Below are 27,897 nucleotides of genomic sequence, written 5' to 3' on the forward strand. Positions count from 1 at the left end.
TGAAAGATAGTGTGGGATCAGAGGTCACCCCAAGGTTTTTCCACTTTATCATGATGATGAATAATACACAAGTCTAAGGTTAACTTTAGTTGTTCAGTTTGACACCTATCATCTACAATTACTGGTAAGTGCAGTTGAGTATCATCAACAGAGAAATGAAAATTAATTCCAAAGCATCACAATATCAGACCAAGAGGTGCTATATATAGACAGAAAAGCAGAGGACCTAATACAGACCCCTACCTAATATATTTCTACCTAATTTGTATTATTATTATTGCTTATCCTTGCACACGCTGTTTGATGCACATTTCCCTCTACTTGCACCCATCTTGTGTGTTTTTTAAGAGCTGACGTACCATGTGAATTTCTCCTCTGTGAGATCAATAAAGTCTTATCTTATCTTATCTTATCTTATCTTATCTTATCTTAAGCACCAATGGGCCTCATATGGCCTCTATTAAAAAATGTAAAATTTTATTTAATTACCTTAATCCTTGCGCGCGCATACGTGTGTTTGTATTTTAATTCAGTATTATTTGCTTTTCTGTATATTTTCCTGTACGCAAAATAAATAAATAAAAACAATAAAATCTGGCAACCGCCTGCTTCCGGTATACTCGCGAGATTTCACACCAACAGCTCGCTCGCTCCTGGGTATTGTAGTTCTAAAGCCACAAAACATACGTCGTCCCAGTTTATTTTGGAAACTCAAATAATGTTGCGCTAAAAAAGGGGGACAGTCGCTGTGCTGCTGCAGCGTGAGAGCGCTGTTTAAAAATAGGACACACATTTGACACCCCTCTGCGTGAGCGAATACCCGACAGGATCCGACAGAGTGGCTCGTTTGCAGCGACCGAGCGAGAAGCAGCGAGTAAACAACCAGAGTGTGCAAGAATCTGGGCTGACAGCAGCCTGACGCTGCCAACAAAACTGCCCTCTGAAAACACAAACTAAGGTAAAGAAGTGCACCACTGAGTTATCCAAATCATATTTATTCGATGCGTAGCTGCGATTCACTGTTTGTTTTGACAGTAAGTTATTCAGAGTGAGTTGCATAATTGATCTGTGCCTCGCTGGTGAATAATAATAAATGCGTTGTTGGCCTTTTTTCCTCCGAAAATAACACTTATTTCGTTTGAGAAGTCTAAATTGTTTTGTTGTGCAACATCTTGCAGGCTGTTTGTGTTGAAGTTGATCGAGGCTTTTCTATGAGGACGCTGTTTATGAAAAGGCCTTTTAATTGCATTTGTTTTCTCTGAATGTCCCGCAGGAGCCGAAATCCTAAAAACAACAAAACAGACACATGGCTCACGATGTGCACGAGAAGACCACAGTGCTGACCCTTCCACCCTCCATCCAGCCTCAGGTACTCTCAAGAAATAACTTTAAAAACAAAAAAGCAAGATATGCTGCTGAGATGTTGACTTAGATCTTTTTTATTGTTAGTGTATGGCAAATATTTTAAGCAATATTGACAAGCCAGGTATATTTTCACTTATTTATTAACACCTGTGTGCAGCATGCATGGGTGTTGTTTTTGGTTCTGTCTTGGATTGGACTTGGTGGAATGATTTGAGGGTCAGTCAAGGACAGAGTGATCTGATTTTAAGAAAAATCAGTAAAACTTCAAGGTGACAGGCCGATGTCAATATTCTGTCCTTATTCTTGTGTGTGTATATAGAGGATGCAGCTGTTTCAGGGAGAGTCATTCCATGCCATCAACAGATGCCCCACACCTGACAATCTCAGATTAGCTTCATACTTTCTGGAAGTATTGCTATTTAGCCCAATAATACATGTGCAAAATTGTAAGCTTTTATCTTTATTAGTTTTTGAGATATGGAGGGCGTGAAAAGTAGGTCTGGCCCTAGTTTTCCATCAAAATCGAGGACATCTAAAAACATCCAATGTTCAGTCAGAGATAACTTTTGAACAACTAATTGTAGATGAATAAAATTTTCAGGGATTGTTCTATTGCATTGCTACTCTTCAACCCTAAAATTAAGTGGTCCTATGAAGAATATTCCTTAAATGACAGCTTCTTAAACTTTGGATAAAAAATATTTTTTTGTGTGTTTTGGAGCAACTTTGACCCTCTTTATCTTTGCAATGAAGCATGTCAGATGTTTCAAATTTTAAGATACAATAGTCATATCCTATTTCATATTCAGGAACTATAAATACATGAGAAAGAAAAATATTATAATGTATAAGGCATTGAAAATTGAAAACATGATTTTTTTTTTGCATATTTTTTCAAATACATATTGCCCATGCTATGACAAAGTGTACCATAAAAAGAAATGTGTCTCTCTAAAGAGCATATCTTTATTGACAAAAACAACAAAATATCAAGTTGGTACCTTGAAACCATCTAGTTTTATTAAGGTATCAAGCACACCATGGTTTACTGCAAATTGAAACGCTGTCTTAAGGTATATGCTGTATTGTGATAATTACCATCAATTTACAAAACTAAAGTACTTTACAAGTTTCCACGTCAGGTGGGAGTTTGTACTACCTGCCAGAGATGTAAGTTGGGCAACAATGATCCTAAGGATATGTACAACAGATAACCTCTCATGAAGGCCATCTGTAGCTCTTGGAAGGACCATGCAGGTGCACGAATGTCACCTGTACAGCTTGTTCTTCTTCTGACATTGAACAAATGTTGCCCACTGTTTGTCATAGACACATATTGCATATTTTCCAGGCACAGCATCGGCATTAGTGACGGCTGATGTCATGGCTGTTTGCTGACGCTTTCAGTGACAGCTGCAAGTAGAAATGCTACTGTTTACATAATATATAATAGTAAATAAATTATTACATAATTTGTGAATTATATGTTTTATAAACAGTGTTGCCACAGTTACTTTGAAAAAGTAATCCAATTACTGATTACTGATTACTCCTTGAAAAGGTAACTTAGTTACTTTACTGATTACTCAATTGTAAAAGTAACTAAGTTAGATTACTAGTTACTTTTTTAGTTACTTTCCCCAACTGTCGACAACAACCCTCTGCCACCTCAACATGACAGTGATACTTGTTTTGCCAAAATTCACTTTATAGTCACCCTTTCTTGACTTCAATGAAAATAAATACTTGTTTTATAAAAAGTAAAATAAAGACCTCTTTCTTGACCTCATATTTAACTGTTGACAGCACTGTAACAGTAAAACTTTCTAACCTACATTGTTTATAAATGTAACTATTAACCCCTTAATGCCTGAATTTATATAGCTGTATATAAAAAAATGTTTTGTGTGTGTTTTTGCCTTTAAGTAGATGGTAAATAATGTTGAGATTATTAATTTCACTTTTGCACAAAAAATAAATAGTAATTTTGTTATTTTGGCAATGACTTTATGTTATAATGTTATAATAATAATAATGGTATGTTGCAAATTTGTGACAACAGGCATACTGGTCAATTTGGTATGTTGCATATTTGAGTCAAATATTGTAGCATATATGCGACAATAGGCGTTAAGGGGTTAAATTCTTTCTAAAATTTTTGTAACATTTAAATTCTCTCTAAACATTTTATTTGTCTAAATTATTATTATTATAAGTAGTATTAGTAGTTGTAGTAAAAAAAGGCTTCAAAACTGGACCTTTAATCTAGGGATGTTGTGGGGGAGGGGGGCACATCCTTGCCCCACGCCCCCATTCCATCTGGATTCGCCCCTGCTTTGGCGTTTGAGCACAAAGAATGGATATTTATTTATGCAGAAAACATGACCAGATTTACAGGTAAGAAAGTATTATTGCGTTTTCACATCATGAGGTCCTCAGAAAGAGAGTTTAGGTGCATTTGAGTGGAAAATTGTTGGGAAAGTGTAATGACACGGACCCACAACAGGGGGCGTAAATGAACGGACAATAGATGAGCCAAAATACAACACTTTACTGTTGTGAAATGTGCACAACGAGAATACAGACAAACACAGAATTTGGGTTACAATCAAAATATACAAGGTGACATGTGGGCAGGCTCGAGGATAGAAGACATCCGTCCAGAGAGGAGCTGGCACCCACACGATTTCCACCGCCACCGAACCCGGAGAATACTGGAGCCGCCAAGTCCCGAGTCCCCAGGTGGTCACCGTCTCCGGCTGTCGGATCTGGTACTGCTGGCGGGAAGCAGAAACAATCAAGGGTGGGTGTGAGCACACACCCAGCAAACAGTCAGCAAATCATCTTTCCAGGTGGGAAACAACACCTCCACCTTTAACACAGGACACAGTTGTGCAGAGCCTAAGAGCTACTTATCGTTTTGGCGTCAGGGTGAAGAACGTCACTCCTACACGGGCCACAAAACGCAGCACCCAGCTGACAGCAGCTGCAGCTACTCCTGGAAACACTCTGAAAAGAGATCACGTGTGTAACGGCACAGTCAAACGGCTGAGAGTTTACCTTCTTGGCTTGAAGATATCTCGGCAAGGAGGTGGAGTTGCTGTCCAGCTTTTATGATGATGTGGTGATGAGTGACAGCTGTCAGGTGGTGATGAGAGACAGCTGTCACTCCCGGCTGCTCCCGTGAGGTGGCTGCGTCTTGTGCCTGAAGCCCGCACTTCAGGCAGGGCGCCCTCTGGTGGTGGGCCAGCAGTACCTCCTCTTCAGGGCCCACACAACAGGACCCCCCCCTCAACGGGCGCCTCCTGGCGCCCGACCAGGCTTGTCAGGATGACGGGCGTAGAAGTCGGCCAGGAGGGCCGGGTCCAGGATGAAGCTCCTCTTCACCCAGGAGCGTTCTTCGGGTCCGTACCCCTCCCAGTCCACCAAGTACTGGAACCCCCGGCCCATCCGACAGATGTCCAGGAGCCGGCGGACCGTCCAAGCCGGCTCCCCGTCGATGAGCCGGGCAGGAGGCAGCGCCGGTCTGGGAGCACAGAGGGGTGAGGTGTGGTGTGGTTTCAGTTTGGAGACGTGGAATACTGGGTGGATCCGCAGTGAAGCCGGGAGTTGGAGCTTCACTGCGGCCAGACTGAGGACTTTGAGGATCCTGAAGGGGCCAGTGTACCTGTCCTTCAGTTTTGGAGAGTCCACCTGGAGAGGGATGTCATTGGTAGATAACCACACCTCCTGCCCGGGCTGGTATGCAGGAGCCGGGGAACGCCGGCGGTCTGCATGGGCCTTAGCCCTCATCCGGGCCTTCAACAAGGCAGAACGGGCGGTGCGCCACACCCGACGGCATCTTCGCAGGTGGGCCTGGACCGAGGGCACACCGACCTCTCCCTCCACCACGGGGAACAATGGGGGCTGGTACCCCAGACACATCTCAAACGGGGAGAGGCCGGTGGCAGAAGACACCTGGCTGTTATGAGCGTACTCGATCCAGGCCAGATGGGTTCTCCAGGCCTTCGGGTGCGCAGATGTTACTCAGCGGAGGGTCTGTTCGAGTTCCTGGTTAGCCTGCTCTGCCTGTCCATTCGTCTGTGGGTGATACCCGGACGAGAGGCTCACGGTGGCCCCCAGTTCTCTGCAGAAACTCCTTCAAACCTGTGAGGAGAACTGAGGACCACGATCCGAGACAATGTCAGTTGGTATCCCATGCAGACGGACGACGTGGTGGACCAGGAGGTCTGAGGTCTAATCGGTCCACTATCGTGAGGATGGTGGTCATGCCCTGGGACGGCGGGAGGCCTGTGACAAAATCCAGGCCGATGTGGGACCAGGGGCGACGAGGCACCGGAAGCGGTTGAAGGAGCCCTTGAGTCTTTGTGTGGTCCGCCTTGCCCCTGGCACAGGTGGTACAGGCCTGGATGTATTCCCGGACATTGGCTTCCATAGACGCCCACCAGAAGCGCTGCCGGACCACTGCCACGGTTCTTCGCACCCCTGGGTGGCAGGAGAGCTTGGAACCATGACAGAAGTCCAAGACTGCAGCCCTGGCCTCTGGTGGGATGTACAAGCAGTTCTTTGGACCGGTTCCTGGGTCCGGGCTCCGTGCCAGGGCCTCCCGGACAGTCTTCTCCACGTCCCAGGTGAGGGTGGCCACGATAGTGGACTCAGGAATGATGAGCTCCGGAGGATCCGACAGCCCTGTTTTGACTTCGTCTTCGTGTACCCGGGACAAGGCATCCGATCTCTGGTTCTTGGTCCCGGGGCGATAGGTGATCCGGAAGTCAAAACGCCCAAAGAACAGTGACCAGCGGGCTTGCCTGGGGTTCAGCCGCTTAGCGGTCCTGATATACTCCAGGTTCCGATGGTCTGTGAAAACCGTGAATGGCTCCGAAGCTCCCTCCAACAGGTGTCTCCACTCCTCAAGAGCCTCTTTCACCGCAAGGAGTTCCCGATTGCCCACGTCATAGTTCCGTTCAGCCGGGGTCAACCTGTGAGAAAAGTAGGCACAAGGGTGAAGAACCTTATCGGACTCCCCGCTCTGGGACAGCACGGCTCCTATCCCTGAGTCAGAGGCATCCACTTCAACCACAGACTGGCGGCAAGGATCGGGCTGCACCAGAATTGGTGCAGTCGAAAACCGACATTTCAACTCCCTAAACGCGGCTTCGCACCGATCCGACCAGGTGAAGGGGACTTTTGGGGAGGTCAGGGCTGTCAGGGGACTACTAACCTGACTGTAGCCCTTAATGAACCTCCTGTAGAAATTTGCAAAGCTGAGGAACTGTTGCAGCTTCCTACGGCTTGTGGGTTGGGGCCAATCTCTCACCGCCGCAACCTTGGCCGGATCAGGGGCGACGGAGTTGGAGGAGATGATGAACCCCAGGAAGGACAAAGAAGTGCGGTGGAACTCACACTTCTCGCCCTTCACAAACAGCCGGTTCTCCAACAACCGCTGCAGGACCTGACGTACATGCTGGACATGGGTCTCAGGATCCGGGGAAAAGATGAGTATATCATCCAGATATACGAAGACAAATCGGTGCAGGAAGTCCCGCAAGACGTCGTTTACCAAAGCTTGGAACGTCGCGAGGGGTTAGTGAGGCCGAACGGCATGACCAGGTACTCAAAGTGACCTAACGGGGTGTTAAATGCCATCTTCCACTCGTCTCCTTTCTGGATCCGAACCAGGTGATACGCATTCCTAAGCTCTAATTTGGTGAAAATTTGGGCTCCATGCAGGGGCGTGAACACTGAATCCAACAGGGGCAACAGGTATCGATTGCGAACCGTAATCTTGTTCAGCCCCCTGTAATCAGTACATGGATGGGGTCCGCCATCTTTCTTGCCCACAAAAAAGAAACCAGCACCCATCGGGGAGGTGGAGTCCCGGATGTAGGTCTCCATTGATTCGCGCTCAGGACGTGAGAGGTTGTACAGCCTGCTGGACGGGTACTCAACACCCGGGATCAAATCAATGGCACAATCGTACGGACGGTGCGGGGGAAGGGTGAGCGCCAGATCTTTGCTGAAAATGTCAGCAAGATCATGGTACTCGATCGGCACTGCCATCAGATTGGGGGGGACTTTTACCTCCTCGTTAGGATTCAAACCGGGGGGAACCGAGGATCCTAAACACTCCCGGTGGCAGGTTTCGCTCTACTGAGCCACAACCCCAGATGGCCAGTCAATCCGGGGATTGTGTTTAATCATCCATGGGAAGCCCAAAATCACGCGGGAGGTAGAAGGAGTCACATAAAACACAATCTCCTCCCGATGATTCCCAGACACTACCAAAGTTACTGGCAGTGTCTTGTGTGTGATAAAAGGGAGAAGGGTGCCATCTAGGGCCCGCACCTTCAATGGTGAAGGGAGCACCACTAGAGGGAGCCCCACTTCCCTTGCCCATCTGCTGTCCAGCAGATTCCCTTCTGACCCTGTGTCCACCAGTGCTGGGGCCTGAAGGGTTAGATCCCCACTCAGGATCATAACTGGGAGACGTGCAGATATGCGTGTATGTTCCACGTGAATGTTATGACCCACCCTTAGCCCAGTCTCTAAAGGCGAGTGTTGTCGTTTTGGCCGTTTGGGGCAGTTTTTCTGTATATGCTCTTTTGAGCTGCAGAGAAAACACTCCCCGCGGGCCAGTCTCCTCATTCTGTCATCTGATCTCCTTTTGGTCCTGTTCGTCTCCCTAACAATGTCAGCAGGGGGAGCTGTTGCCACACGGAGTGCTGAGGCTGTGGAGCGTGGGGAGGGCGGAACCTTTTCGGACCCGGAAGGGAGAGGGACGGCGCGTGCCCGGCCACGTCCTTCGTCTTGCTCCCGATGACGTTGTTCTAACCGATTGTCTAATTGTATGACTAGATCAATAAGCCCGTCCAAATCCCGCGGCTCGTCCTTAGCCACCAGATGCTCCTTTAGGACCAGAGACAGTCCGTTTACAAAGGCGGCGCGGAGTGCAACGTTATTCCAGCCGGCCCTCGCAGCCGCGATGCGGAAGTCGACTGCATACTCGGCTGCACTCTGATGCCCCTGTCTCAGAGACAGCAGCACCATTGAAGCGGTCTCGCCTCTATGTGGGTGATCGAACACCAGTCTGAATTCCCTCACAAACTCAGTATACACCGTTAGGAGCCGTGCATTCTGCTCCCAAAGCGCCGTAGCCCAGGCGCGTGCCTCACCTCGAAGCAAATTAATTACATAAGCCACCCGACTGGAGTCTGACGCGTACATCACGGGATGCTGTGCAAAGATGAGCGAACACTGCATTAAGAAGTCTGCACACGTCTCTACACAACCTCCGTACGGTTCCGGGGGACTTATGTATGCTTCAGGGGACGGTGGGGGGGTTCGTTGAACGACCAGTGGAATGTCTATATTCGGCACCAGGACAGCAGGAGGAGGAGCTGCAGCCGCGCCCTGTGTGCACACTTCCACCTCCATGGTGAGAGCCTCCATCCTGCGATTGAGTATATTGCTCTGCTCGGTCACTACGTCCATCCGAGCAGTGAAGCCGGTTAAGATGCCCTGCAACTCACCTAACACGCCTCCTGCTGGCGCCTGTGCACCCTGCTCTTCCATTGGCTGTTCAATAGATGGTTGACGCCCCTCGGAATCCATGACGTTGGCCGAGATATCCTGTTGGGAAAGTGTAATAACACGGACCCACAACAGGAGGCGTAAATGAACGGACAATAGATGAGCCAAAATACAACACTTTACTGTTGTGAAATGTGCACAATGAGAATACAGACAAACACAGAATTTGGGTTACAATCAAAATATACAAGGTGACGTGTGGGCAGGCTCGAGGATAGAAGACATCCGTCCAGAGAGGAGCTGGCACCCACACGATTTCCACCGCCACCGAACCCGGAGAATACTGGAGCCGCCAAGTCCCGAGTCCCCAGGTGGTCACCGTCTCCGGCTGTCGGATCTGGTACTGCTGGCGGGAAGCAGAAACAATCAAGGGTGGGTGTGAGCACACACCCAGCAAACAGTCAGCAAATCGTCTTTCCAGGTGGGAAACAACACCTCCACCTTTAACACAGAACACAGTTGTGCAGAGCCTAAGAGCTACTTATCGTTTTGGCATGAGGGTGAAGAACGTCACTCCTACACGGGCCACAAAACGCAGCACCCAGCTGACAGCAGCTGCAGCTACTCCTGCAAACACTCAGAAAAGAGAGCACGTGCGTAACGGCACAGTCAAACGGCTGAGAGTTTACCTTCTTGGCTTGAAGATATCTCGGCAAGGAGGTGGAGTTGCTGTCCGGCTTTTATGATGATGTGGTGATGAGTGACAGCTGTCAGGTGGTGATGAGAGACAGCTGTCACTCCCGGCTGCTCCCATGAGGCGGCTGCGCCCTCTTGTGCCTGAAGCCCGCACTTCAGGCAGGGCGCCCTCTGGTGGTGGGCCAGCAGTACCTCCTCTTCAGCGGCCCACACAACAGAAAATAGTGTTAATTGTTGACGCATCGCAGAGGATCAGCTGTTTTTAGCGAGCAGATACGGAGCCGCTCAGCTCAGAATTCTAAATAAAGGAGAAAAAAAAAGCATAAAAAAAGCATAAAAATGACTTTGTAAAGCTCAGTGCAGGTGAACTGTTGTCACCGTGCTTTAAGAGTTGAGTATGAGTCATAGCTGCTGCAGAAAACTGCAGATGAAAAGCTCACAGCTTGCTTAAAGTGGACAGTTCACTCGAACCCTGACCCCCTGCCCACGGACCAAGTTTAATGCTGCCATCGACCCACAATGCAAAAATAATAGTAACGCACAGTGACTTGGAGAAGTAACTTTAATCTGATTACTGATTTGGAAAGATTAACGCGTTAGATTACTCGTTACTAAAAAAAAGTGGTTAGATTAGAGTAACGCGTTACTAAGTAACGTGTTACCGGCATAGCTGTTTATAAATTACTGGCAATTATCACAATATGCCTTAAAAGAGTATTTCTGTTTGCACTAAAACATGGTATGTTTCGTATCGTACTTTAATAAAAAAAGCAGTTTGGTTCAAGGTGCCAACCTGATTTATTACCCGACATCAAAATATGGCCATCGGGTATTCAGTGTTTCAGTGTTTCCCATAATGCCCCTGGCGGCTGCCTGCGCTCTGCGGTGTCAGCAGAGTTCCGCTGTCTCACAGTGCATGTAAACAGTGGCAAAGCGAGGATGTGGATGGCGTTAATTTAGCGAGTTCACAGGTGATTATGATGGTTATATGTTCTCCCAAGTTGAGATGGTTATCTAGAGGAACGTGTAGCACCTGTGATGGACTTCTGCTGTGCCCTGATGTTGTCTTATTGTCCACACTTCACGAGATGTGTTTACACTGTGAGTGCTGAGCGCCTAACACCGGAACTCTGCTAGACCGTGCAAGATTGAAAATCGCAAAACACCGAATTGTGAAGACTTTGCGTCTGTCTATTCGAACGTACAAAGTTAAATAACTTTCACACAGAAGGCACGTGCGTGGCAACCACTGGTGTGCTATATTTGGTGCCCGTATACCTGCACTTGCTGTCGATACCGGAGATGACTGCTGTGTGGCCGCTGTGTATGCGGAGCGTTCAGTGGCGTTTAACATCGTATGCCATCTGCTGTTTCCTGGTCTGTGTTTTTCAAGTTTGTTTCTATTTTCTTCCATTTTATCGTGGATTTAGAGTGTCTGAGCAACCTTGTGCTTTCCAGCCTGTTTTACACACGGTATGCTGCACCCAGAAAGTATTCACAGCGCTTTAATGTCTTTAATGTGGGCAAAAAAATCTTTTGAGCTGCACAGTTCCTGCAAGAATCTAATCTTACTTTCACCCATGATGGGGAATGCAATATTATGAATCCACTTTTTAAAGGCTAATAAATAAAATCATAGTGGTGCCAAAGTGGTGTTTTTATGGCTTAAACTTTAAAAATCCCAAAGGCCGTACACCTTTAACCAAGAATGTTTTGACAAACCAGTTTCTAGTATATCAGATTGAATTCTGGGATGCCCCAAATCCATTGGACAGTACTGAAATGCAGAACCACGCCTTCCTCCATGTGGTGTAACCTTTGAAACGGCACCACATGTGTTGTTCCTGAAACCCACTGAGGTTGTTTATGTGGGGGGTTCACATGGCCCTTCCAGATTCCGAGCCTGGCCTGGTGTTATGTCACAGTGAGACACTTTGTAATCCATGTGCAGGTTTTAATTGTTCGCTCCTCGTGCTCAGCAACAGACGTTAAGTTTTCATGCTGATAAGAATTTAATCTGTTAGGCAGCAGTGAAGATGTGATGCTCGGGTTACATTTTTAATCAGGTCGACGCTCAGTCTTTGCACTCTGTGTGTAATGTGAGGTGCTAAAATGTGCCGTGTTTCCGAACAGAACACGAGGCCCTTATGGACGGTGTTGGAGTCCCTGCTGTGTGGTGCGTTCGCTGGCGCTGTGGCGAAAACGGTCATTGCACCTCTGGATCGAACCAAGATCATTTTTCAAGGCAAGCAGTGCTGCACTCAAAAACCTGCTTCTATGAATACAGTTCTGTGGATTTCACTCTTTGAGAAGAGCAAAGTTTGTGTTTGTAGCCACTTTTTCACAGATTGGTGCAGATGTTCTCAGCTACATGCTACGAGTTTCTTAGCCAATGTTTTGTATGTAGTTTCATTCTTTTTCTTGTTATTCCACAGTGTCATCAAAACGATTCTCAGCTAAGGTGAGTTCAGGTTTTTGTGTACTTTTCAACATCATAAAAAACAAAAAGGGGTGGTGGTGGTGGTGGGGGGGACCTGCTACGTCACAGTCAAGCACCACAAAGCAGTGCAAGATGGTTTGCTCAACAAAAATTTTTTGCATTTTGCCAGTAGCGAAAGTGTGTGTGGCGGAGGGGGTGGGGGTGGGGGTGGGGTTGCGTATGTAGAATATGTAATATCACACAAACCAAGTAAATTAGAAATAAAATGGATCATAAACCAGATTTTGTATACTTCTTCTTACAAATAATAAGTAATTGCACATATGCAGATGATAATGTCTATATTACCAAACAATTAAACATATAACCCCCCCCCCCCCACACACACACATACCTTGCTTATGCAGTTGTGTGACATCTACATTGTATTGTCTCCGTGCAGTCTATTATTAGTTCTTGTACTTATTTATTTTGCTCATGGAGATGGGAATTTTTCGTATACTGTATTATATCAGGGTGGCATAGTGCCTTAGCAGCTAGCACTGTTGCCTCACTGCAAAAAGGTCGTGAGATCGTTTCTCACCTGTCCTTTCTGTGTTCGTCCCATTTCCAAATACACGCAGGTTTGGTGAATTGGAAACTTTAAATTGGCCATAGTTATGTGTGTGAATCAGTGTGTCTGTCTACTGTATATGTGGCTCTGCAATAGACTGGAGTCCTGTCCATGGTGTATCCCGTCTCACGCCCTATGACTGCTGGGATAGGCTCCACCTCCAGCTCCCCCTCCCCCATGACCCTTGTTTGGAGAAAGCGGGTATAGAAAATGAATGTATTCAGATAAATTTTGAAGATATGGATAATTCCATTTTAAAGTGTTTTTAAGTGCATAAGAAAAATAGCAGTCTGTACATACGAGGTCTGTTAGAAAAGTATCGGACCTTTTTATTTTTTGCAAAAACCTGATGGATTTGAATCACGTGTGTTTGCATCAGCCAACCTTGAACCTTCATGTGCATGCGTGAATTTTTTCATGCCTGTCGATTGCATCATTTGCTGGTAAGCAGCCTTAGTGTGAGGACATATTTAGTGCGCTCGGCGGATTTTCATTGCAAGGAAAAAGACGGAACGACTGGAGCAGCACCGCATCAAATTTAGCCAGAAACTGGGCGACAGCCAGGTGGAAACCATTTGGATGATTCAGACGGCTTTCGGTGACTTTTCAGTTGTGTGACTATCCGAGAAATTGTGGAAGAGGTGGGCATGTCACAACATGTCCTGTGAGACTTCAACACAAAGTTGCTTTTGCTCCGCCGTCAGCAGCTTCGGCACAAATTTCGCTGCAACTCTTTTCATGGCCAAATCTTCTGTCACAGTGGAATGTGCTGAAAAAGTGCTGATGTCCACCTCTTCTGCAATTTCTCGGATAGTCACACGACGGTCCCGCATCACCACAGCGTTCACTTTGGAAATGATCCGGTCATTCAGCATGTTGATGACCGACCGGAGCGTGGCTCGCTCTCCACTGTTATGCAGACGTCTTTAAACCGGTTGTACCGCTCCTTAATCTGTGTGATGCCCATAGGATCGTCACCGAAAGCTGTCTGAATCTTCTGAATGGTTTCCTCCTGGCTGTCGCCCAGTTTCTGGCAAAATTTGATGCGGCGCTGCTCCAGTCGTTCCGCCATTTTCCTTGCAATGAAAATCCGACGAGAGACTACATCCATCCTCACACAAAGGCTGCTTACCAGCAAATGATGCAATCAACAGGCGTGAAAAAAATCACGCATGCGCATGAAGGTTCAAGGTTGGCTGATAGAAGCACACGTGATTCAAATCCATCAGGTTTTTGCAAAAAATGAAAAGGTCCAATACTTTTCTAACAGACCTCGTACACTGAATACTGTACATGTAGCTGTGTGACGATAAACACACACAAAATCTTACTCTGGAGTACTGGAGTGATTATCATTATTTTTGTCCTGAATGAAAAGTTGAACCCAAAAACATCTTTAAATAGGACTCTAGTTGAAAAAGCCCACAGTTCCACTTTAATGGGATGCAACAAAGGGACAATTCATTGTGTGTGTGTGTGGGTGTGTGAGGGTTGAGAAATACAAGTCTGTGATCTGCCTGATTACTGAGATCTCAGTAGTTGCAAATAAAATTCTTCTTATTATTTTTATCATACCAACACTCAAGTGTTCCATTACGTCATTAAGAAACCTGTAACTTTTACATAATTTGACACCAAAATCAAGACCAGATGAACGGCTCCTGAGACATGACATAAAGTCCATTGGAGAGTGTTTGGCTGAATGTACTTGCGGAATATAGTACAGTAGACATTTTTACATTTTTGTATTTTGAATTTTATCTGGTTGCTGAATTTGCTGGGACAGCACACAGGCTGTGCGATTTTTATGCATCTAAAAATCATCACTGTCACATGAAGAAAATGTGAAGTCCATCTACTTTTATAGCTAAGCCAGTATACACACTGTATCCAGGAGGCCTTCAGACTCATCAGTTGCACATACATGAGGGAGGGGCTGCTCAGTCTGTGGAGGGGGAACTCGGCCACCATGGCGAGGGTCGTCCCCTGCGCTGCCATCCAGTTCTGCTCACACAAACAGTACAAAAAATTACTGGGGAGCTACTATGGCTTCCAGAGCAGGTAAGAAGAAAATTTTTCTTTTAGTAATAATGATTTTTGAATGTAGCGCAAATAATAGAGTAATTCGCCCTATTGACGTTTCAAATCCCGCAGAACCTCGGAGAGGTCGCTGCGCTGCAAGATCTCAGTATTGAGAGTATTGACAACTGCATTGAGACGCTCTGATCATGCTGCACTTTAACCGCAGCACACAGACAACACCATTAACATTGCAACATAAAACTATTTTTATATTGTGCCTAAATCTCTTATTAATATATTCTGTGGTTTTATATACATTGTTATTGCGTTTGTTTTATGTAAACATGCGGGAATCACAGGCTGTCTCTCTCAGTGGGAGCTGCTGTGAGCTACGCTCGCTTCCTGATCATGTCGTTCTGGGGGAAAGTGAAGTTTGCCCTTTAACGTCTTGATTATTGTTCTTTACAACACTGTTTGTCCTCTTTGTTCCAGACTAATATATAAGATGTCTGAAATTCCGTTTGCGTTTATTAAATTCCACGCAGATTAAACGTAGCAGACACGGATTATTTGTTATAATTGTTTTAGCAAGTTTTCAGGGTATCATGCAGCAGTCTCTTATTAACATGACGAAAAGCATAAAAAATTACATTTTTGTAGTATAATATTCATTTACAATTGTCATCATGTGGCTTCTGTATATGTTGTTTGACTGCAGCGACTCTCTGGCGTGCAAGGGATTATGGGATACGTCAATAGGGCGAATTGCTACTCTTAAGATTGTACATGAACTTATTTTTATCTGTATTTGTTTCAGAGCTTTGCCTCCTTTTCCCCGTTTTTTGGCTGGCTCATTGGCTGGAACTACCGCTGTTGTGCTGACCTACCCTTTGGACCTGGTGCGGGCGAGGATGGCCGTCACTGGCAAAGAAAAGTAGGCATCTACGTCTCTGTCCCTGTGTGTTTTAAGTCTAACTAACCTATTCCATTACTATAATGTAAATCATCTGCAGCCGGCCACTCGCTACACGTCTTATCAGTGTAACACAGTACAACATCAATGTAACTCAGAAGCTTATTGCATAAGAAATGCCGAACACAGTGCATCGCGTGCACCTCTGTCTGTGCAGCAAAGGGCAAGTAGAAGTTACACACTGTGCACAATGTTGCACAGGCTTTCACATCTCTGGTTGATGCAGAATTATGTTATGAGAGAGAATTATATATGTAACAACTACTGTATTTTCTGGAGTGCAAATCACCCCTATTTGGAGTTTTCCTACATTATTGTAGTGTACTTTTTAATCACTGACATTTATTATTTTATTGGAATTCATTTTGACATTATTTTGATTTATTTTGAATTTATGTTTTGATAAATATTTGTTATAATTAATAATATTAATAATGAATGCATCATTTTTAGGTAAGTTGAACTGGAGTATAAGTTGCAGGACTTCTCAAAGTGGTAATAGAACCGGGACTTGTACTCCAGAAAATACAATACACACATTTTTGAGAACTAAAAATTCCACAGGTTGTAAAAAATATACAGGTATTTCCCACATTTGATTAGTTCCTGCCAAGTGCGCACATAAATTTCAGATACAAAATTTCATTGTCTGTGATAGACCGTGATATTGCGTATTTATGTGGATAATAACAAACATGGAAATACATTTCTTGAGCACAGAATTGATTATGTTTGTTTCTGAGAGAAAGGTACACCTGAGCCACAGCCTCAGCTTTTCCAGTGTCACTGCCAAAATTATTTAAGCATTTACTTCCTGTGCACAAATTAATCAAACCGTGTAAACAAATTGTATGTTGGCGAGTTGACTGCTAGCTGTTGTGGGGACTGTCTGTTGCTTTTTGAGTATTTTATCATCAATATCTGTAATAATATGGCTTGTTGTGTAGTTACTTCACTGAGCGGATCATCTGAGATGTCTGCGCGCCAGATGTCTGTTTCCGTCGAATGAAATTATCCTGTGATTTTAATATAGCTGCTATCAGTAGCCATATTATTATTAGGGCTGTATTAGGGCTGTTCATGTTATATAGTGGAAAAATAAAAGTTGTGAGTGACTTCGGCCCACATGTTGTTTTTGTTCAAATTGAGGTTTTACAGGTGCAGACCAAATTTGAACTCAATCAGATAAGATTTAGAGGTCCCCCAGAGTGACACATTTTCCTCTCCCTCCACTGGCAAGGCAACGTGACCCTAACGGAAGAAGACTCTGATACCATTATATTTCCTTTACAGGTACATGTGATGGCTTCTAATTGCAAAAGTGATGGTTGATTGGTCACCCAGAGGAGAACATTACTGGAATTACTGGATTACTACATTGCTTGTTTGGGGAAAATTGTTGCTTTCTGGAGTACCCCTAAACAATGTCTGATTACAATAAAATTTGGCACAGATCTTTTATTTTATTAGTGGAACAAGAACAACATGTGGGCCAAAAGAGTTTGTATCATTTGATATTTTGAACATCTCTGCTATGTATATATACAGTAGATTCATCCCTTAAATCAGTCCCTGAACTGAAGTTAGCTTGCTATCTTAGTTTGACAGTAATTTGAAGATTTTGGGGTGGGGTGGGGGGGCCTTTCGGGCTTCATTCATCAGACTCAGTTTGACAACAGCAATTTTTTACCTTACATATCTGCAACTCATAAGCGGTTGAAGATTTATGTATGTATGTATTATTAGATAGATGGGTAGGTAGGGGTGGTGGCACTTGCTTCCTGTACAAATGTTTCCCATCCAAGGCCACCCCTGCCCATGTTCCATGTAATGTGACATTGCGCCATGAAGGCATTTGCCTTAAACTTGTGTCAAGGCAACATGTAGATCTACCTCAGATCTGCTGTAGCAACCTTGAGTGAAATGAAGGAGAAGCTGAAGGACTCACTATTATTAGTTCCATTTAATCCACAGTTATAAAATTTGAACCTCTCCCCCAGTGCCAGTTCCCACTCCCAGTTCTGCCACAGACACATTGTGAGTGACACAACTGACACCATGTGCCAACTGCTGTTGCTCTCCAATAAAAGTAACAAAGAATTCTTTTTGACACATAAAAATATTCATGGAATAAATAGCAACAACAGTTTATAGACAGGATCCCCCTCCCCAAACAGCCCTAATGATTTTTTGTGGTGTAAACAGTGGGTATATTGTTTTGTTCGTATTGTTAGTTCCTCTACCAAGATGGATGTCCAAAGTATTCCTTACTGGCTGCTTCAGCGAATGGCGATGTCCCCTCTAGTGTTTATGCTCTGCGGTTTTTCTGTGGCGATATCTTCAAAATGCAAAGATAGGTATCAATCACACTTGATGGTTAAAATGAGTGGACTGTTATTTTTCAGTGCTGGTCATACTAGGGTCATAGGTCTAAGTTGGAGGTCATCATTTAAAATACATTTGAGACATTGAAACAGACTCTCCTAGGACTAACAGATGTATCAGGAGTCCGATATCAGTGACATCACACGATCATTTCAAATGAATTCGGTAAGTGAGGTTTTTGTGACTAAGTTGATAGGTTTGTGACATTTCAATCCGTGTCTAGTTTGATGGACATTTATGAAGACATTTGCAGTGGTGAAGAAGATCTTAATACCACACATACTGTACACATACGCTGTTACTTACTAATACTTTATTAGTGGATAACGTGCATAAAAACATCTGCCAAACAGACACTATTGTGGTGCTGATAGTTTGATGCACTTATGATCTCCCATCTTGTAATTCCATGGCTGAGAGAAGCCACAACACCAGCAAATACACACAAAATGAAGAAATACAAAAATCACCTACATCAATTAAATAACAGGTAGTTTAATGAAAAAGTCTTGCAAATTAAAAAAACACTTGCAAACGTAGAACATCAATACAACATCACATGTAACAATTTATCTTGATAATGTGCTGTGTAAGTTCAAGCAAAAGTCCATGAGCCAGTCATCAATGTTCACCTAATCGGTGATTGTCTTTGTTTTTAACCTTGATTCTGTGATTGTCATTTAGCATATATTTATGTAAATGTCGTGTTTGTGTTTTTATGGTTGGCCAGGGGGTCTGCAATGAATTGCCCTTTAAGGGACTAATAAAGTATTCTGATTCTGATTCACTTAAGGTGATGAAATGACACTTAGAATCAAGCCTCAGTGTACCGTGGTCTACACAAAATGTATTACAGCCATCCCAGGGTGGCATCTGTAGTCAGCTAGGGGTCAATGAAGAATTACACAGAGGTCAAAATGTAAAAATGCTCCAATCATGTTGAAAATTACACCACATTGTCTGATCATAACAATTCCAACAAGGTATAATTTTGACTATCTGTGACTGAATGTTCTGGAGTTATGGGGTAAAAACAGCAAAAAATGGTGACAAATGTCAGTTTCAGTTTGTACAGGGGTTAAAAGTTAAAGTTGCTCCAATTTCAGTAAAAATTAAGCAAATTATTGGTTGAAATAAAAGAATTAATAAATGGAATAGCTTTGACTGTGCTGAATGTTTAGTCTCCAAAGTAAAGGTCAAACAAGGTCAACGTCCATTGGATTCTATAATGTGACATATGTTACCCTGTAACATAACTAAGCATGACAGATGGTGCACACTGCACTGTTGCTTTTTAGAACCCATTAACCCCAAAAATAATCTTTTTTTTTTTTTTTTTTTAAATTGGAGCAGTTTTAAGTTTTGACCCCTGTACAAACTGAAACTGACCTTTGTCATCATTTTTTGCTGTTTTTACCACAAAACATTCAGTCAGAGATAGTCCAATCTATACCCTTTTGGACTGTAATCATTGCTTTGGTCATAGTGTTTTTAAGTCTAGAATCACCCTGAATTAGCATCTTGCCCTGCCAAAGAGCTATCTTAGGCAGCATTGTTGTAATTTGGCGCTATATAAATAAAATTAATTGAATTGAATTATAAACTCAGAGATGTGGTTGATCTCACAGCCTCCAATCTCCTCTGTTGGTTTGTGTAGGTAGTAATTGACGTCTTGCAAGCACATTCAGTTGGATTTGTAAGTGGTGCTTTATTGGTAATATGGTCACAATTCACCTCGTCTTACTCGTGCGAATATTGCTCATTTTGGGCGACTGGGCATGGACGTCGAGCCTCTGAAAATGCGTACCGCCCTGCAAAAGCATGTTATTGTGTTAGTATGTCTGGTATTTAAATTATGTATTTATATTTCTCTGGGCCCCTCCCCAATCGGACCGGGAGTGACATGTTTAGCCGCATGTTCTCCTTGAATTGCTGGCTGTCTGAGTGGTGTCCAAAAAATGAGGTGGGCTTCATAGATAATTGGCAAAGCTTCTGGGGAAAACCTGGTCTTGTTAGGAGAGACGGCATCCTTCCCACTTTGGATGGAGCAGCTCTCATTTCTAGAAATCTGGCCAATTTTCTTAAATCCTCCAAACCGTGACTATCCAGGGTTGGGACCAGGAAGCAGAGTTGTAGTCTTACACACCTCTCTGCAGCTTCTCTCCCCCTGCCATCCCCTCATTACCCCATCCCCGTAGAGACGGTGCCTGCTCCCAGACCACCAATAACCAGTAAAAATCTATTTAAGCATAAAAAATTCAAAAAGAAAAAATAATATTGCACCTTCAACTGCACCATAGTGTTATGTGTCGGACGCAGCCCGGAGAACCGACCAGCGTTTGAAGGACCCAGTATGAAATAAGCAGAGCACGGTACAAAGGATAACAAAATTTAATGACATAACAGTGACATGCTAAATACAACAAATGAGTGCGCGGTCTGCGAGGTGGAGATGACGGTGTGCTCCCAGCAGCACTAACGGTCCGGAGCCAGAAACAGTTCGGACCCAAGGACCCCGCCGACACCCCCCAGGTGGCCGCGACAAACCGACTCTGTGAAAGAAGAAACCATCATGTGAGTCCACACTCCACACACAGAGAGATCACTCAAAGGTGTACACAAACAGCAAACACTTCCTGGCTTAATCACTAATCAGCTTCCCACCCTGCAGGCATGGAACATCCAGTTCACATACTTCAACTGCAGTGGAAGCTGATTAAACGACTAACATAACAGCTCAATATAATAAGGTGTGAGGGACACCACATTTACTGACTGTACAAATGTTAGTCACAAAACCTAACGTACCTCAGGAAGTGTGCTGACGAGCGTGAGACCTCACCCCCTCCTCTTTCACAGACCATGGCATCAAACCTGGACGTTCTCTGCATCCATAATGATGAGATGGCTCTCAAGACGACGATCTCACCCGTCTGGTCACAAGGTCGAGTCTCTGGCAAATACACACTGTGTACTCCAGACTTAAATGCCACCATGCTCCAATCCGTGTAGATGCACCACAGCTGTGAGTCCTGATGAGCTGCACATGATCAGCCTCAGGTGATCAGGGTGAGGTCCTGAAAACTCAGCCACACAGCCACTCAGTCCTAAACGCGTACCACCTGGAAGGAAAAACAAAAGACAGCACAGAAGACAGAAACAAAAGGCAGCCAGGCCCCCCCAGCCATACAACACATAGACTAAAACAGTTAAATGTGGTCTATTAAACATTAGGTCTCTCTCTTCTAAGGCCCTGTTAGTAAATGATATAATAATTGATCAACATATTGATTTATTCTGCCTTACAGAAACCTGGTTACAGCAGGATGAATATGTTAGTTTAAATGAGTCAACACCCCCGAGTCACACTAACTGCCAGAATGCTCGTAGCACGGGCCGAGGCGGAGGATTAGCAGCAATCTTCCATTCCAGCTTATTAATTAATCAAAAACCCAGACAGAGCTTTAATTCATTTGAAAGCTTAACTCTTAGTCTTGTCCATCCAAATTGGAAGTCCCAAAAACCAGTTTTATTTGTTATTATCTATCGTCCACCTGGTCGTTACTGTGAGTTTCTCTGTGAATTTTCAGACCTTTTGTCTGACTTAGTGCTTAGCTCAGATAAGATAATCATAGTGGGCGATTTTAACATCCACACAGATGCTGAGAATGACAGCCTCAACACTGCATTTAATCTATTATTAGACTCAATTGGCTTTGCTCAAAATGTAAATGAGTCCACCCACCACTTTAATCATATCTTAGATCTTGTTCTGACTTATGGTATGGAAATTGAAGACTTAACAGTATTCCCTGAAAACTCCCTTCTGTCTGATCATTTCTTAATAACATTTACATTTACTCTGATGGACTACCCAGCAGTGAGGAATAAGTTTCATTACACTAGAAGTCTTTCAGAAAGCGCTGTAACTAGGTTTAAGGATATGATTCCTTCTTTATGTTCTCTCATGCCATATACCAACACAGTGCAGAGTAGCTACCTAAACTCTGTAAGTGAGATAGAGTATCTCGTCAATAGTTGTACATCCTCATTGAAGACAAATTTGGATGCTGTAGCTCCTCTGAAAAAGAGAGCTTTAAATCAGAAGTGCCTGACTCCGTGGTATAACTCACAAACTCGCAGCTTAAAGCAGATAACCCGTAAGTTGGAGAGGAAATGGCGTCTCACTAATTTAGAAGATCTTCACTTAGCCTGGAAAAAGAGTCTGTTGCTCTATAAAAAAAGCCCTCCGTAAAGCTAGGACATCTTACTACTCATCACTAATTTAAGAAAATAAGAACAACCCCAGGTTTCTTTTCATCACTGTAGCCAGGCTGACAAAGAGTCAGAGCTCTATTGAGCCGAGTATTCCTTTAACGTTAACTAGTATTGACTTCATGACTTTCTTTGCTAATAAAATTTTAACTATTAGAGAAAAAATTACTCATAACCATCCCAAAGACGTATCGTTATCTTTGGCTGCTTTCAGTGATGCCGGTATTTGGTTAGACTCTTTCTCTCCGATTGTTCTGAGTTATTTTCATTAGTTACTTCATCCAAACCATCAACATGTCTATTAGACCCCATTCCTACCAGGCTGCTCAAGGAAGCCCTACCATTATTTAATGCTTCGATCTTAAATATGATCAATCTATCTTTATTAGTTGGCTATGTACCACAGGCTTTTAAAGTGGCAGTAATTAAACCATTACTTAAAAAGCCATCACTTGACCCAGCTATCTTAGCTAATTATAGGCCAATCTCCAACCTTCATTTTCTCTCAAAAATTCTTGAAAGGGTAGTTGTAAAACAGCTAACTGATCATCTGCAGAGGAATGGTCTATTTGAAGAGTTTCAGTCAGGTTTTAGAATTCATCATAGTACAGAAACAGCATTAGTGAAGTTTACAAATGATCTTCTTATGGCCTCAGACAGTGGACTCATGTCTGTGCTTGTTCTGTTAGACCTCAGTGCTGCTTTTGATACTGTTGACCATAAAATTTTATTACAGAGATTAGAGCATGCCATAGGTATTAAAGGCACTGCGCTGCAGTGGTTTGAATCATATTTATCTAATAGATTACAATTTGTTCATGTAAATGGGGAATCTTCTTCACAGACTAAGGTTAATTATGGAGTTCCACAAGGTTCTGTGCTAGGACCAATTTTATTCACTTTATACATGCTTCCCTTAGGCAGTATTATTAGACGGCATTGCTTAAATTTTCATTGTTACGCAGATGATACCCAGCTTTATCTATCCATGAAGCCAGAGGACACACACCAATTAGCTAAACTGCAGGATTGTCTTACAGACATAAAGACATGGATGACCTCTAATTTCCTGCTTTTAAACTCAGATAAAACTGAAGTTATTATACTTGGCCCCACAAATCTTAGAAACATGGTGTCTAACCAGATCCTTACTCTGGATGGCATTACCCTGACCTCTAGTAATACTGTGAGAAATCTTGGAGTCATTTTTGATCAGGATATGTCATTCAATGCGCATATTAAACAAATATGTAGGACTGCTTTTTTACATTTACGCAATATCTCTAAAATTAGAAAGGTCTTGTCTCAGAGTGATGCTGAAAAACTAATTCATGCATTTATTTTCTCTAGGCTGGACTATTGTAATTCATTATTATCAGGTTGTCCTAAAAGTTCCCTGAAAAGCCTTCAGTTAATTCAAAATGCTGCAGCTAGAGTACTAACGGGGACTAGAAGGAGAGAGCATATCTCACCCATATTGGCCTCTCTTCATTGGCTTCCTGTTAATTCTAGAATAGAATTTAAAATTCTTCTTCTTACTTATAAGGTTTTGAATAATCAGGTCCAATCTTATCTTAGGGACCTCATAGTACCATATCACCCCAATAGAGCGCTTCGCTCTCAGACTGCAGGCTTACTTGTAGTTCCTAGGGTTTGTAAGAGTAGAATGGGAGGCAGAGCCTTCAGCTTTCAGGCTCCTCTCCTGTGGAACCAGCTCCCAATTCAGATCAGGGAGACAGACACCCTCTTTACTTTTAAGATTAGGCTTAAAACTTTCCTTTTTGCTAAAGCTTATAGTTAGGGCTGGATCAGGTGACCCTGAACCATCCCTTAGTTATGCTGCTATAGACTTAGACTGCTGGGGAGTTACCATGATGCACTGAGTGTTTCTTTCTCTTTTTGCTCTGTATGCATCACGCTGCATTTAATCATTAGTGATTGATCTCTGCTCCCCTCCGCAGCATGTCTTTTTCCTGGTTCTCTCCCTCAGCCCCAACCAGTCCCAGCAGAAGACTGCCCCTCCCTGAGCCTGGGTCTGCTGGAGGTTTCTTCCTGTTAAAAGGGAGTTTTTCCTTTCCACTGTTGCCAAGTGCTTGCTCACAGGGGGTTGTTTTGACCGTTGGGGTTTTTACGTAATTATTGTATGGCCTTGCAACTGTTTGTTGTGATTTGGTGCTATATAAATAAAATTGATTGATTGATTGATTGATATTGCAAACTGTTTTTCTTTTTTACTTTCACTTTTAATACTCTGTGTGCTTCTTAACCTGTGTGCTGCTATACAGTGCTGCCGGAACCTCAGTTTCCCTGACGGAGTGTTCCAAGGGATCAATAAAGTTCTATCTAATCGAATTATCTAATCCATTTTATTTTAGTTATTGTTATGTGTCGGACGCGGTCGGAGCACCGACCCAGCGTTTGACAGGACCCAGCACGAAATAAGCAGAGCACGGTTCAAAAGATAACAGAATTTAATAATCATAATGAGTGCAGCGATAAACAACCAAAAATGTCCGCGGTCTGGTGAGGTGAAAACACGGCGCGCTCTCAGCAGCGCAAACGGTCCGGAGCCACAGCAGTTCGGACCCAGGGACCCCGCAAACTCCACACAGAAAGGCCACAGGCATTGAACCCACAACCTTCTTGCTGTGAGGCAACAGTGCTAACCACTATGCCACCGTGTTGCCCACTTTAGAAGTCCTTAGAAACTATTATAAATACAACTGTGAAAACAGTTGTTTATATATACAAATTATAGAAATAATTCATGGAAAAATAAATATATAAGCTTCAACAAGTAATATTTGTCATCCACTTGATACTGGGGCTTAGTAAATCACTTTCTAGACTGATTCACTGTGCCCTGATTCACTGTGCCCCGGGTGCATGTGACGCACATGAGTCATATTATCAAATAGCTGATAGTCTGGAGAAGACATAACACATGCTCATCAGTTGGACGGGATAGTCTTCTAACTAATAACAAGTTTTTGGGCCACCTTTCCTCTGTTGTGAGAAATAAATACAAAGACACTGACATCCACAAAATGTACTTTTGATAGGAAAAAACTGACTTCACTTGCCACTTAGTTTTACCCTTAATGTATCCAAAAACAAACACTAATTTATAAGGGGGATGTCTTTATGCATAAAAATATGGCATACCTGCTGTAAATATATATGTAGTTTTGCAGATATACCTACTGATTCACTGTGCCCCGGGTTCCCCTATATATTTTGCACATCTTTTACTGTTTTTTTTTACTTTCATGCCTTCACCAGGCCTTGAGTACAGAATTTCATTCCTTTTGCGTGTTATGTACTGGAATGACAATAAATGAACCTTGACCTTGGTTGTGGCAGGTGACATTATTGTTAACATCTCCTCCTCGGACAGGTACCACAGCATCAAGCACGTCTTTGTGCAGATCTTTAAGGAGGAAGGCGTGAAGACCCTTTACAGAGGTTTTGCCCCCACTGTCCTTGGTGTCATCCCATATGCAGGAATCTCATTCTTCACATACGAGACTCTCAAAAAACTACACACAGGTGCTGATCCTTTGGCTGCTTTTCATTAAGTTCAGTAAAGTAGAATTTTGACACAAATCAATTTATCTCCGTCTTTTCCATCCTTTGTTCCAGAAAAGACTGGGCGTTCCGAACCATACCCTTTTGAGCGCTTGGCCTTTGGCGCCTGCGCCGGCCTCTTTGGACAGTCTGCGTCGTACCCGCTGGATGTGATCCGTCGGCGCATGCAGACCGCCGGAGTTACTGGCTCATCCTGCAGCACCATTTTGGGGACTATGCGTAAGATCGTTAGCCACGAGGGATTTGTACGTGGACTATACAAAGGTTTAAGCATGAACTGGGTGAAAGGGCCCATTGCTGTTGGGATTAGCTTCACCACATTTGACATCACACAGAACATCCTGGAAAAATTGCATCGGATGGGCTACTTCACCTACTGAATCAGTAGACCGCAGTGGCAGCTGGTGATTGACGTCGCTGGTGAAGCAGATCCGCCCATTTCATAAAATGCACCAAAGACAGTAATCGTTGGAGATTTGTGTGAATAATATTCAAGTTCGGAACGCCAGAGGTGAAGCACTGCTTTGGGGGCGGGACTTATTGAGAGGGAGAGGAACCACAGGTAGTTAAAGCTAAATTTACATTGAAATAAATGATGTTAGCGAGGTGGCGTAGGGGCACTGCTGCAGTTTCACACATGGTAACCGATGTCAGGGAAACATCCTAAAAAAAAAAAAAAATCCTGTGATTGTGATGAGTTTTTTTGTGAGGTGGGGGTGGGGGCTGGTGAAATATTAGTGAATCATTACTTCACCTATAGTCTTTGAGAAACATGCTCGGGTAGAGTGCCGTAGGGCACGAAATGCACCAACACACCTGGCAAGAGGTTTGGACGTCTCTCTGTGTCCATTCACATGCTGCTGCAGAATGTGGAGATTAGAAAGGAGCATCAGAGCGGAGAAATGTGAGGTCTGTCCACTGCAACGTGGTTTAAGTCCGATAGAATCCCCCAGTAACCTCTGAGTGAAAAGGCGAAAGGTTTGCTTTTTTTCCCCAAATATTTTTTATTAGAACCAATCAAACAACTTAAAAGAATGCATAATTCTTTTTGCATATATGCACCTACACTTTATAATGCAAACAATATAATACTGACACAATAGTGCACAAAACACACACACACACACACACACACACACACACACACACACACACACACACACACACACACACACACACACACACACACACACACACACACACACACACATATCTCAGCTCACCAAAGTCAACTCAAAAACCTCATCAGTTATATGCACACAGATACACAACAAATACAAAAGGGGCAAAAGTTTTTCTGCACAAGATCATTTTGGCATCGTGATGTGTCGAAGTCATGTTTGAAAGTGTAAATATGTAAATCGAGTGATTGTAGATTCTTATGCAAAGGCTTTTATTGTGTTGCAATGCATTTTTTTTATCACAAAGTCATATCTGCAGAAGAAGCTCTGTTATGAGATGTATTGTTGAATTTTCTAATTCCAAATTTGAATTGGACGACTCAAATGAGCATCTCTCAGAAGAGTTTGAGTTTGAACATGATCAGATTTCATGAAGACAAACTGAGAACCACCTGTTTGACTGAACAGTGTTCCCATCTACTCAAAATGGTTTGGCCCAATAACAAAGTAGATCCAGCATCCTGGAAGAAAGAATGGAACCCGAGTCTGGCTGCCAGACTCAGGCCTATCCCTGTTTTGAATGATGCCTCAGGATTGACCTGGGTTCAGTGGCAACAATCCGGTGGCAGAAGCTGAACCTGCATTTCCAGCATCAGCCCACAATCATCTCAACAAAAATCAAGAATTTGATGAAGACGATGGCACAAATTTTCACCAAATTTGAAGTGGTAGTCCCAAGACCTTCTAAGAACCAGACAATTTACAGAACAGGCTGTTATTATTATTATTATGTCCGTCCAGGATGTAATAAAATCATCTGTGTTTATTTTTTATTTGTCTGCCTGTTAGCAGGATTACATCAAAACTACTGCACAGATTTTGACCAAAT

General features: G+C 43.6%; 1 protein-coding gene across 1 annotated transcript; it reads left to right on the forward strand.

Annotated features, from left to right (window-relative positions):
* Positions 1-667: 667 nt before the first annotated feature.
* LOC117518997 (mitochondrial coenzyme A transporter SLC25A42-like) lies at positions 668-27,897 on the forward strand. The gene is made up of 8 exons (XM_034180287.1): positions 668-958; positions 1,274-1,369; positions 11,725-11,836; positions 12,027-12,052; positions 14,539-14,705; positions 15,484-15,600; positions 25,697-25,848; positions 25,942-27,897. Exons 2-8 carry the CDS (start codon positions 1,307-1,309, stop codon positions 26,265-26,267), a joined length of 963 nt encoding a protein of 320 aa, XP_034036178.1. The 5' UTR covers positions 668-958; positions 1,274-1,306; the 3' UTR covers positions 26,268-27,897.

The sequence above is a fragment of the Thalassophryne amazonica genome, chromosome 10 (assembly GCF_902500255.1).
Source record: "Thalassophryne amazonica chromosome 10, fThaAma1.1, whole genome shotgun sequence".
Lineage (NCBI taxonomy): Eukaryota > Metazoa > Chordata > Actinopteri > Batrachoidiformes > Batrachoididae > Thalassophryne > Thalassophryne amazonica.